The following is a 17,683-nucleotide window of genomic DNA, read 5'->3' as shown; positions in this document are numbered from 1 at the left end:
AGGCTCTAGAGCATTGATAGACATCCCTTCTCAAGCCTCACCAACCCTCACCTCACAAGGCATTCTCTCAACTAAGCCTTATCCCTCTCTCCCGCTCTCTCACTCTCTCTCCCTCCCCCCTTCTCTTCCCCCGCCACCGCAGCATCAATCTCCCTCTGACACTTCACCACGGCCCTCAAACCCTCATCTCTCCTCCTAATCCCTGGGGCGGTAGGCAACCCATAGGCCTCATCCGTCTGCGCGATCACGACGTCCTTCCATCCCATCCCGTTATCCTCAGCCTGATCATTATCCCTAAACTCCAACCCCCCAGCATCATCCCAAACCTCCCCAATACTCCCACCAATGGTGTCCAAAAATCCAGCCATGCCCCTGGTCCCGCCACCGAAACCATACATCTCAAAGACGCCCTTGACCGCCCATCGCGGGCCCAGGCTCGCGCGCATGATCTCATCCAGCTCCGCCACGGACACGACACCTTGATTGACCAAGTGGCACGCTTCGCGGAGCAGGATGAAGCTCAGCCGGTTGGCGACGAAGCCCTTGGTCTCCTTGTGGATCGTGATCGGACGGTGGCCGCTGCGCAGCGAGAGGAAGTATTCCGTCGCGAACGCCACCTCGGCCGCAAGCGTGGACGGCGACGGGACGAGTTCCACCAGCGGCATGATGTGCGGCGGGTTGAACGGGTGCACGACGAGGAGTCGTTCGCGGGCGCTAGTCGCCAGATCGCTTTCCAGCGTCTCCTCGCCCGCATGCCCACCGTCCTCCAGACCAGCAAGCTGCCTGCTCGCGGAAATCCCGCTCGTGGAGCTCCACAGCCTACAACTCGCCGCGACCTTGGGGAGCACGCTCCGCCACGTCCACCGCTTGAACGCCTCGTTCTCGGGACCTTGCTCCTGTACGATCGTCGCGCCCACGAGCGCGTCGTCCAGCGTGCTGCAGATCCGCAGTCGCCCTTGAGAGCGAAGCTCCGCCACGGACAGTCCTGGGGACGTCGGACCTTGCGGCAGGTAGAGCGGCAGGATGGACGAGAGGTGCGACTCTAGATCCGGCCGTGGGTCGTACACGGATAGCTGCGCCGATGTGTATGTCAGGTGCAGCGCCAGGAACGAGATCCCGATCGCGCCGAGCCCGATCAGGCAGACCTTTTCATCGCCGTGGGGGAGGTTCTGTTGTTGTGCTTGATGTGGCGAAGCCATGATAGAGGATATGGTAGCTACTACCACTTAATCCCCAGGCGGTACCTTGGAACAGTGCTCAAGTATTATTCGCCTTGTGTCAGCGATATGCTGGGCTTGACCCTGACTGCTCTTCAACCTCTTTGGATTTGGTTCCAGTGAGATATCTGTGCAATAGGAGCACGACGATGTCGTTTTCTTTTTGTTGAAAGAAAGCCCTCCCCCTCCGAGTTCAGGCCAAGGTGGTATGAGAATGCAGGAATGAACAAACAGATATTGCCAAGTTCCCTGGCAAGACTAGACTAACTACTTCAGTGCAAGACTTGACCAATCAACCAGACCAGATTGAGCGAGTGAGATTCATGCAATCCACGGTGCCGAATGGAATTGGATTTATTTATTTCCCGAAGGGGTACCCAGCTACATGTTAGTTTGTCTAATTAGGGATGATTAGTCTCATCGTAATCACGAGGCGCGAATGCCCCGAGGCCGAGGTGATCGACGTGGGATTCATTCTCCGCACGTAGTAATATATGTGATTACCAGACTAAGAGGGAAACAGACAAGCTACCTTTTTCTTCAAGTTGAGGCTTTGGCCTTGGTCACCACTAACTACGTAGTGGGTCGTTCAGGTACGTACTGTAGGCAGGGTGTGTGATCAAGTCAGGTGGACAATTGCGTGTGTGTATGACCGAATTCAAATTGGTCATTCTGGGGATTACATAATTAACTACCCAACTTAGTGGGTTGTGTCTTCAGTGTGATGAAAGGGGATGACAATTGGAAAAGCAGCTGCACACTGGACAGCGCGGATTTCAACCAGGATAGGGGGTACCGTAGTGAATATAGCACTCCGTACCTGAACAGTAAAAGAGGATCGCGTTCAAAGACTTGTATCTAATCCATGACTTTCTCTCCTCTGGCAAAGATTTTCAGTCGCATCTGTCTGTCTTATATTCTAGTGAGCTAGCTCTCTGAGAGCGGAGGAGGGCCCTAGCCGCTCAAACAACGACACAAGCATACATAACTTGGTATTCCTTTTTGGTTTTCTTGAACAAACGGTTAGTTCAGCTCAGCTTGCTACCTGTTTCGAACCCTTGTGAAATTTGTTGCGAAGCAAAATATTGACAAGGAAAAAGTCCCTCCATAATATATGACCAAGCACATGGTTGAGAAAGATCAATAAGATCAATGGTGGCTCTTTAACGAGAAGCCGATTATCAATAAACAGGTGGGGATTTGAAAAACAACAAAATAAAAGCAAATGTTGTGACCTTCCAGACAACATGGGGGATATCATCGTCCTCAGGAAGGGAGACACTCCATAGCCACCCATCAACGAGATTTGATGATAGCTGTCCAAACGCCTGAGCTCCCTGCGAGTCCCAATTTCCGTAATGATGGTTCCGTTTCAGTCCGTAAGTGAGAAAATTTCGATACACCTAGCTCAGGTATATCCCGAGGGCGAGCTGGTAGTCGGTTATGATGTTTCCATCACTCGACTAAGCACAGCACCTCTGCCTGGTGGTGGCTGCTTGAGGTTGTCCTCAAGTTCACCCTTCGCAAGGGCTGTACCATGAGTGCTTGCGCTCGCATGGGCACCATCTGCATCCTCATCCTCGACGATCTTGGTTCTGTCACCACGAGTGTTGTGGTTCAGTGATTCGCGTGCCGTGTAGTTGGTCGGTGCGGTGCTCGCCATGCTCAAGGCGGTGCTAGATCTCTGGTGAACTAGATCTGGTGTAGGGGGGATGGAACTTCGTTCACTCTGAGGGGTCAAATGCCCAGTGCCAGTGCGAGAGTCAGTGGTGAGGTTTTCTATGGGAGACAGGTTGCCACTGTCTTCACGTGTATGGTTTGTTGATGGTGAGATACCAGTCTCCTCGGCTTCGACGTCACCTGCATCTTCATCTTCGATTTCAGCAGCTTCATTGGCAAGCTGGAGGCCTTCAACGGCAGCGGCGCACTGCTCGCTGATATTTCGGATGATGTCTGCAATTGCGTCCGTCTTGTCACGAAGGTGACGATCTGCAACGTCAGACATGCTGAGTTGTGAATAGCGTTTACTAGCTCGCTTGGTTGTTGCCAGGAGTTGACTTTCCATCGACGGAGTCACATCTTGACCATCGACCGAGCCTGCTCGCGACGCGCGCTTCGCAGATCGGGACGTCACATTCCTCAGGCGATTGTGTTCTTCAATTCCTTCGTCTTCCTCACCATCGTCCTCATCATAACCTTCATGGATGTATTCAGCCAATTCGGATGCAGATCCGATGGAGCGCACGATGTGCTCCATGTGGTGGGTTTGACCAGTGATAAGAGAGCGAAGATGCAGGACTACTCTTTGAGCTTCGTCTCGCTGTCGCTGAAGTGTTTGGTTGGCGTGTTGCATAGCAGCAATCTCCTTTCGGTTGCGAGAACGTTCCTTCTCAAGATCTTCAGCGATACCTTGTTGTAGGACAAGTGCCTCAAGAGCATTGTCACGTTGTCTCTCGGTACCAGAAAGACGGAGTGTAAGTCGAGCGGCGTCATCCTTCTGTTGATCGATGAGACCGGTGAGTCTACGGTTCTCTCTCTTGTGGGATTCGATCTTGACACGAAGTTCAGCCAATTCCTTGTTGAGGGATTCGACAAAGGCTTGGAATTTCTGGAATTGTAATTTCCATGTCTCGACTTCTTGCTCCAAGTAGTTGTTTCGCTTGGCAACTTTGGCAAGTTCGGTGTCCATGCGGCCCTTGAGATTGATGAAATCTTGCCATGCTTCTAGGGCGTCTCGTGAATATTGATTGCGCTCACGAACGATCTCATTCATGTGTCTCATAGAGATCTTGGTCATCAAAGGCTTCTTGGTGGCACCTCCAAACAATGCCTTGACACCTGTGTTGCGACCGAGCTTTTCGCATACATGATCCATCACGGCCATGATAGAATCTTGATTCCACCACGAAGGATCTTGAATGCTCTCAACTTCGCCACGGAGAACGATAATCTGACCAGCTGGGATCAGCTTGCCACCACCGTAGGCAGATTTGAGATGTTGGGGAACACCGCTGATGTCGACATCGCTGTTGAGGGCTTGAGTCAGACGATTGATCATCTTTGTTCGCTGACCAGCAGTTAGAATATTGGGTGGATGATCTGTGATGACCAGATTGCGATCTAGGTCAACCAGAAGTGCATCCTTCGGAGGCTGGAAAAGAGATCTGCATTCAGTTGTAATACCAAGAATATATGGGCCGGGCTCCTGAACCATCTCGCTGACATTACGAGCATGAACCACTGGCACGTATAAGCCACTCCACTCGTAGACTCGAACACAGAATCGAATGGTCTCAGCAGCAATGGTCAGCATTGCCGGATGGTGACTGGTCAAAATGATACGACGAGTTGGCGATACAGCTGCTTCAATCAACCCCACAATGTTGGGAATGGTCAGGCAGTTGAACAATGGCCACATGGCAAAGTTCTGGAAACCAGTTGGTGATGATGGAAACTGGTAGCACAGCGCATAATCCTTCATGTCGATTCGAACCAAATCATTGAGACGTGGTGCTGGGAAGCTGAGAATTCTGGAAACCTCCTCGGCATGGAAGAGGTTGGTGGCCTTGTTCCAATGAATCCACATGCCTCGCAGATAATCACCGAGTAGATTGTACAAGGGATATCGGGACAGGAAGCTTAAGCAGTATGGAATCCAGTAGGTTTCGTCGGCAATATCACGGTAATCTGGCTCCGTTTTTCGTCGCAAATCTCGAATTGTCTCTGCTCTCTTCTCATCAGCCCTCGACCAGACTCTGAGGGCAATGCCATAAAGTGTATGCTGGGAGTCCTGTTGGAGGACAAATGAGTGGTGGACGCAATGGGGTTGACTTCGACCAGTGCAAATTTCCACATCATGAGGGAAACAAGCCTGCAGAATCAATCAGTAACTTTGTCCATTAAGATGTTGTCGGGGCCAATCTCACCCTCATGGCGCTGTGCAATGCTCGTGCAATTTCATTGTCGGTTTCCAAACGGGGACTGCTGCCCAGAATTTCAGGGAGCCAGAATTGGCCAACAGCTCCTTTCATATGCTGGATCTTGCCGTGGGACGGTGGGGGCGCTTTGACCCATTGCGAAGGCTCCCTTCCAACACCACATACCATATAGGCATGAGTGAGGGTTTTCGGAGTTGGTCGGTTGTTTGACTTTGCAAGAGTTGAAGGTAGGGGTTGGGTGATTCTCGAATGTAGAGAGGAGGTCCTACTTGGGATCATAGCATTGTCCACCTGTTCTCTCGTCGCCGGTCGATTCGTATCACGCGTTTGAGGTCGTGGTGCCATTGAGGTCATGGAGGTGTGACCTCTGAGTGATGGACCCATATTGCTTTGACCTCGAGTCAGGAGAGGGTGCAGGAAGAGGTCTCAGCGTACGGGAAGCGGTAGTCAAATATGTCAGATAGGCAGGCTTTGCACTGTCGTCTGTGCAATACGTCGTTACTCTCGACGGGTCGAATGGCGGGACTAGGCTGTGGCCGCCACCGCGTCCTTGAAATGTCGTTCTAGATATATCACAGTTCAAGGCAGCTAGCTTTGTTGCAGCTGTCACGGCCACTCAGTTGATGGCCGTCTGGTGTAGGTCGCTGCCAGGGACGGTGTGGGGAGGAAAGGGAAGGAGAGGATGAGAGACTGGAGCGGGACAGCTAGAGATGGGAGGGGATGGGACGAGAATAAACAGTAGTACCCGAGTTGAAGCAGGAGATTGTTGCAAGATTCAGGAGTTGGTTTGATAGAGGACTAGAGGGACCTACTCTGGCCACGGGGGGTTGCGGTGGAAGCGAGAGAGTAGCGGGCATAGCGGGCATAGCGTCGCTCTTGGTCCCAACTCGGGTCAGGCCAAGCCTGCCGGAGGTTCAAACCAACAGGGGCATTAAGTGGCCACAGACACGCCCCTGTTAGTCTAGTCAAAAGAGGCTTGCAGGGGTTCCCTCATCAAGGTGGCTTGCATTGAACACGGCACGGACTTTGGGTTGGACTAGGCGTGTTGGAGTGCTGTCAAAGAGTTGACCACAGCAATTGTCCAGAGGCTGAGCTGTCAGATTGTCAGTTGGGACGATGAGTGACCATCCGCATATCAAGTTGACTCTCAGTGCGTCCAGAAATTCAATAATGAGCCCAAATGGAGGAGGAGGTGGTGGTGGTGGTGCAGCTTCGAGGTTGATGTTAGCAGACAGCTATAACTCCTCCCTAGGCATAGGTTGAGGGCCTGGACAGGGGACCGAGAGACTGGCCAGGAGAGCACGAGGCACTACGACCCCCTTAGGACGCTGCTAGTACTGTTAAACAGCTGGCCCGCCCAAATGGCTTCAGAGGCACTCCCGCTTAACTCCCGCTTGAAACTCAAGTGGCCCATGCCCACTGTTTGGTTCCTGGATGCCCTTGTTCATGGCCCCTCCTTTCCTGGTTCCTTTCCTGAAGAGGCCGGCAGAATTCCCCGGGCAGACCCTCTCAATTTGGCTAGCAGGGGTCTTAGGGGCGCCAGGGATCCCTAACCCACTCGCTACTAGTAACTCTAGTGCTTGTTTGATCGCTCTCTCAGGGCTTGCCACACCCACTGCCCTCCTCCCCAAAGTGCCACCTCCTCGGCGAGGAGTTCAGGACCTTACTCGTAGATTTTCCGAGTAAGCTGTTCCTGTCGATCTCCTCCAAACCGGAAGACTGCTCGTACGGAGTACTACTACCCACGACTCCGCAGGCCTAAATCAGACCCAAGTCCAACAATGTCAAACGGTCCCTCAGCTGTTGGTGGCTTAAATGATGGCCTGCATCCTTCAGGGGTCACCTGTCACCTTCCCCGTCTTGGGCGGCTTTTCTACTGTATGAGCGACACCCTCGCTTCCATCCTTGGTGAGACACCCAACTTATCTGGGAACAACATATTCGGGCTCAAGGACCGTCTGCACCTTCGGCTATGTGTGTGATGACTCTCGTGTGGCTTTGGCGGTTGACAGTTGGTGAAGGTGGCCGTTACCCTCATCTATCTTACACTGGGGAATCTTGGATCACAAATCGTCGCCAGGGCAGCCACTTTTCATCATCATGGCTTTCGTGACTATTGCGTGTCGGCCATTAATCCTAGAAAAGCTTCTGTCCCTGATGCAGAAGACTAGTTGGAACCATGTGTAGAAATCGAAGATTGGCTTTCGATTGGCCCGTAGCCACTCTATTATCAGAAGTCTGTCTTGCGCAGCCTTTTCCCGGTCAGTAATTAGGTGCTTCACGTTGCACCTGATCATGATGGAAGACGTACTGTATGTACGAGATAGCCCGAACGAAACACGAATACGGCATGAGTCGCAGAACTGTTGCAGACGGAGCTTCCGGAAGGATCGAAGCTTGGGCAAGGCGAATGCCACCTTCGCGGTGATCTAGAACACAGCTATGGTGCGTGGTGAGTTTCACAACCACCTTTGAGCAGGTTGTGCCGATCAGACTTTTTGTTGCAGTTCTTCCAGCTTGCAGGCCTTTACCGAGTAGTTGAACCTCTCTTTGAAATCCAATACCTTCTACTCCGTAACCCCGTATCGGGAGCCGTAGGATAACTCTTACCACGTACTCCGAACACTGTGATGAACATCCAAGGCAGTGACTATCATCACGGAACAAGCAGAATAGGCGAACAGCTGCAACACACACGGGGTGGACTGCTCCTCCTCCCGAGACTGCATGATCAGGTGACACAAGGATGCATCTTGCGTCAAGTAGTACCCCGTCCTCCGTGGTGAAGCAGCGGTCAGTCAACAACAAAAAGTCGCGCACATAGCACTCCGTGACAAGGTTCTTCCTCCTTCCTCGTACGGAGGCTTGTACGTAGACTTGTACGTACAAAAGACACGTGGATGCAGGATGATGCGCCTCAAAAATAGATGGCGAACGCTGCTGTCAAGTCCTAGGCGCGTCAATGACACGAACTTTGAAGCCGGAAAAGAACGCGTGGAAATGCAGAACACGTAAAATCCCCACATCAAGCGAAAGTCAGTGATAAGCGCGCGACCTGTTTGTAGGAGTACGTGTGTTTGGCTTCTGCCAGATTGTGTCGCTCTTGCATTTGGGATGCACTGGCTGACTGCATATGCAAGATTTGGCCCACTCCCATCTTCTCCGTGCACCTCGCCTCTTATCGCTTGTTATCGAGGCAGCTGCCAGTCAGAGTTGCAGACGGACTTTTCCTCGACCCCACCTTTCCCTCTTGCCGTCTTGCCCTGCAGCCTGCACCTGACCTGCGAATTCCCGACTGATCCAATCTGGTAACACGAAGAGCCCAAAAAACTCGTCGCGTTTCCCTTTCCTTTACCGGCAGTGTTGAAACATGAACGCGGGAACGCCATGCAGCATCTTTTGACAGACGCATCCCACATGGACTCCGGCTAGACCTTGATCTCGGAGTTCGCTATGCAAGGCACTGGAGGCGATACTCCACTCACTGACCTCTGCACTATTTGGTAGTTGACTGATCCTCCATCTCTCCGCACATTGGACTGACACAATACCAGCCATGCGAACCCCATCAAATACACCTGCCCAAGATGCGGCATACATACATGTTCTCTCCCTTGCGTCCAACGCCACAAGACCTGGGCTCAATGTTCAGGCATCAGAAATCCCGCCGCCTATCGCCCGCGAACTGAGCTAGCCTCAGCCTCCTCAATTGACCAAGATTTCAATTTCATCTCCTCCATCGAGAGATCCCTGTCCAAAGCCGATGACCTGGTCCTAGACAGAGGTATTGATTTGACCCCAAGTGGTCTCAAAGGACGCTCTCAAGATGTCAAATCAAAGTTTGACCAGGAGGTGGAAGAGAGGAGAATTTGCATAATCAAGGCTCCTCAAGGGCTTTCGCGCAGCAAGCAGAACACCTCCCACTGGGCTGGACAGTACGTCTCTTGTTTCTCTCCTTGCAGATCTTTACCCTGACCTCCCCTAGGCATAAATGTATCATGTGGACCATTGAATGGCTATGCTATGATGGCGAAAAACGATTGCAGAATATCCCCGGTTCTAAGACTATTGCCGAAGCCTTCGTGAGTCTTTGGGGCCGGAGGGCCATTAACCGCAAAAAGCGAAAACGAAGCATTTCTGAAACAGCTTCTGCCCCAACCATAAATTCTGTTACTCCAGCCAAGAAGAGGGATTTGACCGGGGAGGCCCAACCTTTTCCGCCCAAGGAAGAGAATAATCAAGGAAATACCCTCGACGATGCAGCCAATGCCCAGGCTCAGAAACCAAGCCATGGCTCACAAGAGCGATTCTCTGACAATGCAGAAACATCTCAAGCTATCGATCTCACTACCCTGGTGCAGGATCTTCACTTTTATCTTCATCGACCTAATACCCCTTCTAACTTCAAGTGTCTGATTCCCATATCGCCACTCTCATCTATTCAGGATACCCTTCGAGACAAGACTCTGTTGGAATTTCCCACCATCCATATCAGAGATGAAAGTCCCGACCACCTATCAAAGCCTTATATTGCGGAGGAAAAGTACAACGAGATGCACGGATCAGAGATACCGATAGAGCTGCCAAAGTTTGTATCCAAGGACACCTCCGCTTTAGAGGGCTCGAATGATCTGGGAGGGGTAGACGAAAACCAGGTTCTCGAAGTACTCCAAAAGGATCTCGTGGGTTGAATGCAGTATTCTGGACACCTTTATGCTATCTTGCCAGGAACAAAGGGATGGCCAGCGCTGAGTCCACCACACACAGCCCATGCTTGACCATTTACATAGCTTGACTCGTCACTGCCCAGGAACAGTGCAACCCTAGCTACTTCATCTGCCACCGCTCCTCTCTGGAGCGGGTTCAATTGCCCTATTTTCCTTTCCGTCCCTCTTGACCGTGCCGCATCGAACATCGGCTTCGTCATGCCCGTCTCAATGACTCCCGGGCACAACGCATTCACGCGAATTCCCGTGCCAGCAAGCTGATATGCCATCGTCTGCGCACAGGAGACCACGGCCGCTTTGCTGGCACTATAATCTGTGCCTCCAGCATTCGACCTGAGCCCTGCAACCGAGGCCGTTCCCAGAATGCTGCCGCCGGGGTATTTCTTCTCCTCGCTGGTCTTCTGCATCGCGAGCGCCGCATGCTTGAAGCACAGAAACACGCCCAGCGCGTTCACTCGCATCGTCCGCATAAACGCCTCGGGCGAAATATGCTCAAACGTGTTTGGCACTCCCACGATCCCCGCGTTCGCGAACATGATGTCCAGTCTTCCGTACGTTGCGAGCGCGTCGTCGACCACCGCCTTGACTTCTGACTCCTCACCAACGTCGACCTTGACCGCGTGGATTTTCGTGGCCGGGTAGAGTTCGGCGAGCTCCCGCTTGTGCGTTTCGAGGTACGTTGTGTCGAAGTCGCAGATGTACACCGCTTTGGCCCCATTCTGCGCGTACTGGTGTGCGGAGGCCCGGCCGATACCAATTGGGCTGTTGGCGCCCGTCACGATCACGACTTTTCCCTGAACCCGTTGTCCGGCGGAGGGGCTGGGTGCCACGGAGCGGATTCGGGGGATGTTTTCGAATGTCCCCGTGCTGGGGATGCCGTTGGTGAGTTGTTCGGAGAGAGCCGCGAGGCGGCGTTTCGGTGCTGCTGTCATCTTTTCTTGTCTCACAGAGGCGGAGGGGTGAGCGAGAAGTGGGTGGCAGTTGGGAGGAAGGTACAGGTGGAGTAATAGAGAGTGGAGAGGTCGTTGGAGGTGATTGTCCTACTTGATCTCTGTGGAAGGAAGAGCAGTATAAGAAGAACAGTATGCAGTGAAAATGTAGATCAGGCCTGCTCTCTTAGCCGTTCAATTGCCAGAGGACAAAGCAGGATGTCGCTCACCCCGATTCTGTATGCTGGGTGCATTCTCCCAGTTGAAGCATTTTACCGAGGTTCATCAACCCCATTCGGAGAGGTTGCTGCGGGCTGACTAAGATAATCCGCCTCCCTTTGGGTTACTCGTTGGGGTGAAAACGGCGGAGCATTGCGCATATCAAACGACATCTGGTTTTGCTAAAATTTGCAATCATGTAGTTCTTTGGGCTTCTCCAATGGTAGCTGTCGAGTTTTGGGAGAGGCGTTCTGCTCGACATGTGGTATGTTGAGAAGCGCATTGCTGTCACCCTTTATTTATTCATTGATATCCGAGGCTGTCGTTGACGAAAGGTCACCTACCGCTGTGCAGCCAAGGCAGGGAGGGAAATATTTGTTGATGGAGTGCTCACTGCCACCACGACAGCCTTGGTGGCTTTGGTACAATGAATCAGTGCGTTGGTAAGAAGCGACAGCTAGATTCTCAGCAAGGTGGAGACCACCATCTAGTATGAGCGAGGAAGGGGTGCTGGTGAAGACTCCTCTCAAAATGACCACCCTGATGGTTCGGTAGTACGCAGTAAGTCAAGTCTCTTACCAGCTCTTCGGGCTTCACGAGCGAGCCTAAAGGAGAAAGTCACTCTCATCACATGATTGAACAATTAAACCTTTAAATATCCACGTCACCGAGATTCCCTTACCGAAATGGGCCCCCCAAACGATCTCAGAGAAGCTCCTTCCCACTGGTCCAATGGCCCAGTGGTAAACCTTCTCTCAAATCTCTCTCTCCCCCCAAACAATTCCTCTTGTCTTCTCTCCACTGGACTACATCCATTGAACTAAGCTAGGAGGTTTCTCTGAGCTCGTTTGGGACCACCGCTCCCCTCCCCCTGTAACTGACAAAAAAATTCCCTTGCGGGGATTTTCTCAAATCACCTTCGAACCCGATCCGGTGGCGGGCTCGAAGGGGTTTGAGTTTTTGCTTTATTGGATCTTGGGATGGCTGGAGAGAGGATCGAACCTAATTTAATAGAATATTGTCCTTCTAGTACAATACTAAGTATATACTTAGCAATTTTAGTCCTGCTTACCGAGTCTTAACCTATAGTAAATCTTATATAGAAGCTAGCTAGATAGTAGGATCTTATGAGGGTTTTGCTAGGAGTTCTTCAATTAACCTAACTACCGTTTAACGAGGATTCTAAAGCTAAAGAAAGAAAGAAAGAAAAAGAAAGATCTATCTACCGTACGAGAGAAGGAGATATTCTCTCCTCTCTCCTATAGTGGATCGTATAGTTTACCTAAGGGATAATCGATAGAGGGAAGTCACGTAGGGGCGTTGCTCGCCCTAGGGAGCACCCCTAGGGCATTGTACGGGTTCAACCCGTGACAGATCTAATCTAGTAATAGAATAACTCTATGAGCGACACTAATACATCCTAGAGGCAAAGATTCCTAAGGTAACTAGCTTAACTCGTAAAGTAGGCGCAACTTTAATAGGCACCAGGGGATTAATTACTCCTAAGCATAAGGTAGTATAGTAAAATAACTTAACTATGTCTATATGTTCCTTCCTATTAGACTCTACTATAGTTCTTTATATTTGCCTTTACTTAAGAATACATAATTTACGTTTAAGACTAAGCTAGCCTTGCCAAGAAGCCTTTGGCCGCAAGGCTGCGCTAAATCCGTATCGATAAGGGCAGTACGGAAAGATTTCTTTTCATCTTTCTACAGTTGGAGAAGTCAAAAGTTCATACTTAACGTCCCTTCGCGACCAACACTAAAAGATGGGGCCACGAGGAGGTCATAATGGAAGGCCCAAGTTCAACAGGGCATCCCAGCAGCCGCGAGCTCTCAAGAGAAAGCGACAAGAAGAAGATCTGGACGCACTATCCCAAAGAGTTGACGACCTCGACCCCAAATCTTCTGCGCCGCCTGAGAGTTTCTCAGATCTGCCACTCTCGCGAGCAACAGCAGATGGATTAGAGGCTTCCCACTTTAAGTCCCTTACCACTATCCAATCGCGAACGATTCCGTTAGCACTGAAAGGCTCAGATATCCTCGGCGCAGCCAAGACAGGCTCTGGCAAGACACTTGCCTTTTTAGTACCCGTTCTTGAGAACCTGTACAGGAAGAGATGGACAGAATATGATGGGCTCGGCGCACTTATCCTTTCACCAACTCGGGAACTGGCGATCCAGATATTCGATGTCTTGCGCAAGATTGGTCGGAATCACACGTTCTCCGCAGGACTGGTCATTGGAGGCAAGAGCTTGCAGGAAGAGAAAGAACGGCTGGGTCGCATGAACATCTTAGTTGCCACCCCCGGTAGAATGCTTCAGCATATGGACCAGACCGCAGAGCTAGAGATCGGCAATTTACAGATGCTGGTTCTGGACGAGGCTGACAGGATTCTGGATATGGGATTTCAGCAGACGATAGACGCTCTCGTGGAGCATCTCCCATCGGAACGACAGACTCTTCTTTTCAGTGCTACCCAGACGAAGAAGGTCTCAGATCTGGCCAGGCTGAGTCTGAAGGAACCCGAGTTTGTTTCCGTTCACGAGGCTGCCGATAGTGCAACACCCTCAAGTCTACAACAAAACTACATTGTCTCGCCCCTGCCAGAAAAACTCGATACCCTATGGTCTTTTATCAGAGCCAATGTCAAGAAGAAGATACTGGTTTTTTTCAGCAGCGGCAAGCAAGTCCGCTTCGTTTACGAGTCCTTCCGTCACCTCCAACCAGGTATCTCACTGCTCCATCTACATGGCCGCCAAAAGCAAACAGCCCGCCTGGACATCACCACGAAGTTTTCGAACAGCAAGTACGCCTGCCTCTTTTCGACCGATGTTGCAGCTCGAGGTTTGGATTTTCCCGCTGTCGACTGGGTAGTGCAAGTCGATGCACCAGAAGACGCCGATACCTACATCCACCGTGTGGGACGCACTGCGCGCTTTGAGCACGAGGGTCATGCCGTGATGTTTCTTGACCCCAGTGAAGAAAAGGGAATGTTGGACGCGTTGGGCAAGAAGAAAGTTACCTTGGAGAAGATCCATGTGCGCCAGAAGAAAATGCAAAACACGGTTCGGAATCAATTGCAGAACATGTGTTTCAAGGATCCCGAGTTGAAATACCTTGGACAAAAAGCATTCGTCAGCTATGTGCGAAGTGTGCACATCCAGAAAGACAAAGAGACGTTTAGTCTGAAGAAACTTGACCTTGAGCAGTTTGCTGCAAGTCTGGGTTTGCCTGGTGCACCTAGAGTCAGGTTTGTCAAAGGTGAAGATGCGAAGGCTCGGAAGAATGCCCCCCGAGCCCTCGTCGCAGCACTTGGTAGTAGCAGTGAAGATGACAGTGACGCCACCATTGGCAAGAAAGGCTCGAGGGATAAACAAAAGACTGTGCGCACGAAATATGATCGGATGTTTGACCGTCGTAATCAGGACGTTCTGGCGGATCACTACACGAAACTAATAGATAACGACAATGACGACTGGGCTGGCAAGTCAAGGCTGGTGCGTGATCATGCAGCTGATGCAGATTCTGACCACGATTTCCTTTCCGTGAAGCGGCGGTTCGAAGCCGGAGACTCGGACCTCGATCAACAAGAAGACCCAACCTCTTCAGCGGCAACAGATTCAGAGCATGAGCTAGGACCAGGAAATGGTGATTCTGGGCAGGCCAGGAGCAGGAGTGAAAAGCAGCCCAAACCCAAGACTTTACAACTCTCAACCAATCCCTCGGCTGAACCTTTAACAATCGACTCACACCGCCGCGAAAAGTTACTACAATCCAAGAAGAAACTTCTCAAGTACAAAGGACACGGCACGCACATGACTTTCGACTCGGACTCGGATACGCCGCAAAACCACCGCGCGTATCGGGATGAAGCAACATTCACAAACCAAGGCAAGTCTGGTGTCGAGGAGGAGAAAGCCCGCTTCCTGGAGCGCGAGCGCGACAGGGCGAGGAAGATGGATGTTGTTGACAAGGAAGTTGCGAGGGAGAAGAAACGAGAGAAGAAAGATCGAAGGAGAGAGAGAGAGAGGGCAATGCTAGCCAACGAAGAAGATGACGAGGTCGGTGGTCCATTGGCGACCCTAGCCCCATATGATGAAGATGAAGAAATCACTACCTCGAGAGCTTATGAGAGCGATGAGGTAGGAACACCGCCTCCCAAGGCAAAACGACAAAAGAAATGGTTTGAGGATCCATCTTCATCGGAAGGTGATGGCGATCAGCAATCAAGACAGAAGACAGCGAAGAAGAAGCATAAACACCGTGCGGATCGTGCAGTGGAACAACCACAAACATTGGAAGACCTGGAGGCCTTGGCATCCGGTCTGCTGGCGAATGATGGCGCCCGGTAAGATATTCATGGGGCTACAACCCGAATCTTGGTAATGGAGGGAAGGAACGGCATCCTCACCCGAATATAGAATGAGTCATAAATAGCCAAACAATCCACCACACCAACTTATGTTCGAAGGATCCAGAGACAGAGTCATTGATACGTCAACATTGGAGCTGCTCCCCGTCCTCCCCGTCCTCTTCTCAATCATACCGTGTGAAGGTCTGCCTCAAAAACCTATGATTTACAGCAACTGCGGCCCCTTTCTCATCGACGTCGAAGGTAAACTCATCAAAACTGCTGCCGCCCAGCTCTACAGTATCGAGAACCAGCCATGTCCCACAAGGAGCAGTGAACGGTCCTGGTGGCAGGCTTTCAGACAAGCCTGCCGCGGCTCTGAAACCGACTCTCTTCGTACCGTTGTGTTCCTTGATGTTGTCTTCTAGCATGGTTGGAAACAGCCGCAGGTCGATCTCCAGGCCAAAGAGGCCGGCGTTATACGCTGCTGGGGCAGACCCATTCTGGAATAGCGGCAGTGTTTGCTCAGCGACGTCGTAATGGCCAGCCGCCACTGAAGCAAGGAGCGCGAGTGTGGCGAAGACATTGCTGTCTTCGGGCCCAGTGAAATTGGTGAGGTGCAGCCCAGGTGTATTTTGATCGCTGCTCAATATGAACGAATACTCTTTGTCTGAAGACACATATTGTCCAGCATAGTTTGCTTCAGTCTGCAGACGTGATGCTTCTTGGAGTGCTGGAATGAAGGATTCCGTTATTATGTTTGCGAGAAGACCTGTCGCCCCGACCGATCCGGCAGCGTTCACGCTAAAGCCAACACCATAATCCGGGACAAGGATCAAGTATGCGGTGTAATAGCCAAAAGCACCTGATTTCGCATACAAGTCGATAGTTTTATATGGGTCGGTCGGCAACGTGTATCGAGCAATTTCCCATGGAGCACCCACGGATGCGAAAGGATCGGCAGTATGGGAGACAGGTTTCATCCAGCGTCTGGTCTGGGTTGTCGTAAGCTGTTTCGATCCTAATACTGTACGACCAAAGATCGCAAGGTCGTTCGGTGATGAATAGTAGCCCGCCCCGGGGTTTAGCTCACCGCCCGAGACATTCCAAAAGAGAATGGTCGGATCTCCAGGGATGACGCCCAGATCGTCAGAGGGCTTTTCATAGAATGAGCGTGTCATGTTGAGGGGCGAGAAGACTTTGCTCTGCAAGATATCTGGAAACTTCTTGCCAGTAATTGCCTCAGTCGCATAGGTTAGTAGCGAAAATGCTACGTTGGAGTACGATGGACTGTGGAAAGCCGGAAATACCGGGTGTTTCGTTGTCATGCCTTCTAGAAATTCTGCGAGGGCGTGGTTAGATGGATTGTGCTACAACAAACTCCTTCATGGTAGGTGAAGCTTACGCTCGCGGGTACACAGAGGACTCCCCAGCGGGCCACCGCAAGGCGGCAGCTGCTGCTGAGGCACCTTTGGGAGGCTGTCGAGCTCTGTGTATGGAAACGGTGACTTTGCAATGTCAAGAGCGCCATCTGGAAATCACATGTATGGAGTATTATTCGCTGAATGGGTCCACCGGTGATGTTACTTACACTCAACACCAATACCTCCCATATGGCTCGCAAGCGCCTGCAGGGTAATGTCGTCCCAAACGGTGGATTCTATCGGAGATGAATACTTGTTTTCCAGCAGACTGGGATAAAGTCACTGATCGGGTCTTGAAAGTGCTTGAATCCATCCGCGACCAAATGAGCATTGACTGTGAGGACTTTCGACAACGAGCCAACCCGGTAGACTGTATCACCGGTGACATTCTTGACGCCCAGAGGCGCCTCAGCCAGAATCGGCGGTGTCTGGTGGAATGTATAGAACGGAGTCGACTTCTCATCTGATGTTGAGAATGCTGTGAGAGAGAATGCCGTGGTTTGGTTTTCGAGGAGCCCGGTCGCTATTGCGTCAAGGAGCACTGCGGTAGTATTGCCAGCAGCCGCTTTGATTGTTGGATCTTTGCTGAGGTTGGTTGGTTGGAGATATGTTGGACCGATGAATGGGCAGGGATAGAACACTGAAGCCCCAGGTAGTGCATCGCTCAGGCACGCAACGGCTGGAAGGAAAATAGATAGGGTGAGAAGAATTAGGTCTTTCATGATAACGCAAAAGCAGAGCAGCGCTGATCTTTCTAAGTAACTAAATATTTTCGTCCTTCAAGTAAGTTCCATTCCAACGAGAATTTAGGGGACCTTATATAAACTGTAGCTACTCTCTCGTTTCCTCTACAGTATGCCGTCGCCCTTGATA

At 51.4% G+C, this 17,683-nt stretch overlaps 6 protein-coding genes across 6 annotated transcripts; 2 read left to right on the top strand and 4 right to left on the bottom strand.

Annotated features, from left to right (window-relative positions):
- Positions 1-71: 71 nt before the first annotated feature.
- On the bottom strand, positions 72-1,199 carry A1O9_09724 (uncharacterized protein; the record flags this gene model as incomplete). Its single annotated transcript, XM_013401065.1, has 1 exon — positions 72-1,199. One exon carries the CDS (start codon positions 1,197-1,199, stop codon positions 72-74), a length of 1,128 nt encoding a protein of 375 aa, XP_013256519.1.
- Positions 1,200-2,658: 1,459 nt separating this feature from the next.
- On the bottom strand, positions 2,659-5,539 carry A1O9_09723 (uncharacterized protein; the record flags this gene model as incomplete). The annotated part of the gene is made up of 2 exons (XM_013401064.1): positions 2,659-5,007; positions 5,144-5,539. 2 exons carry the CDS (start codon positions 5,537-5,539, stop codon positions 2,659-2,661), a joined length of 2,745 nt encoding a protein of 914 aa, XP_013256518.1.
- Positions 5,540-8,608: 3,069 nt separating this feature from the next.
- Positions 8,609-9,846, top strand: A1O9_09722 (uncharacterized protein; the record flags this gene model as incomplete). The annotated part of the gene is made up of 3 exons (XM_013401063.1): positions 8,609-8,658; positions 8,710-9,090; positions 9,141-9,846. 3 exons carry the CDS (start codon positions 8,609-8,611, stop codon positions 9,844-9,846), a joined length of 1,137 nt encoding a protein of 378 aa, XP_013256517.1.
- Positions 9,847-9,866: 20 nt separating this feature from the next.
- A1O9_09721 (3-oxoacyl-[acyl-carrier protein] reductase) lies at positions 9,867-10,814 on the bottom strand (the record flags this gene model as incomplete). Its single annotated transcript, XM_013401062.1, has 1 exon — positions 9,867-10,814. The coding sequence occupies one exon, from the start codon at positions 10,812-10,814 to the stop codon at positions 9,867-9,869; it is 948 nt and encodes a 315-aa protein (XP_013256516.1).
- Positions 10,815-12,801: 1,987 nt separating this feature from the next.
- A1O9_09720 (uncharacterized protein) lies at positions 12,802-15,387 on the top strand (the record flags this gene model as incomplete). The annotated part of the gene is made up of 1 exon (XM_013401061.1): positions 12,802-15,387. The coding sequence occupies one exon, from the start codon at positions 12,802-12,804 to the stop codon at positions 15,385-15,387; it is 2,586 nt and encodes an 861-aa protein (XP_013256515.1).
- A 184-nt stretch (positions 15,388-15,571) lies between these two features.
- A1O9_09719 (uncharacterized protein) lies at positions 15,572-17,532 on the bottom strand (the record flags this gene model as incomplete). Its single annotated transcript, XM_013401060.1, has 5 exons — positions 15,572-15,889; positions 15,941-16,728; positions 16,792-16,917; positions 16,978-17,046; positions 17,094-17,532. 5 exons carry the CDS (start codon positions 17,530-17,532, stop codon positions 15,572-15,574), a joined length of 1,740 nt encoding a protein of 579 aa, XP_013256514.1.
- Positions 17,533-17,683: the final 151 nt, after the last annotated feature.

This window comes from Exophiala aquamarina (genome assembly GCF_000709125.1).
Source record: "Exophiala aquamarina CBS 119918 chromosome Unknown aczIA-supercont1.11, whole genome shotgun sequence".
NCBI classification, from domain to species: Eukaryota; Fungi; Ascomycota; class Eurotiomycetes; order Chaetothyriales; family Herpotrichiellaceae; genus Exophiala; species Exophiala aquamarina.
Note: the sequence above shows the minus strand (reverse complement) of the source record. Positions and strands in the feature narration are given on the sequence as shown.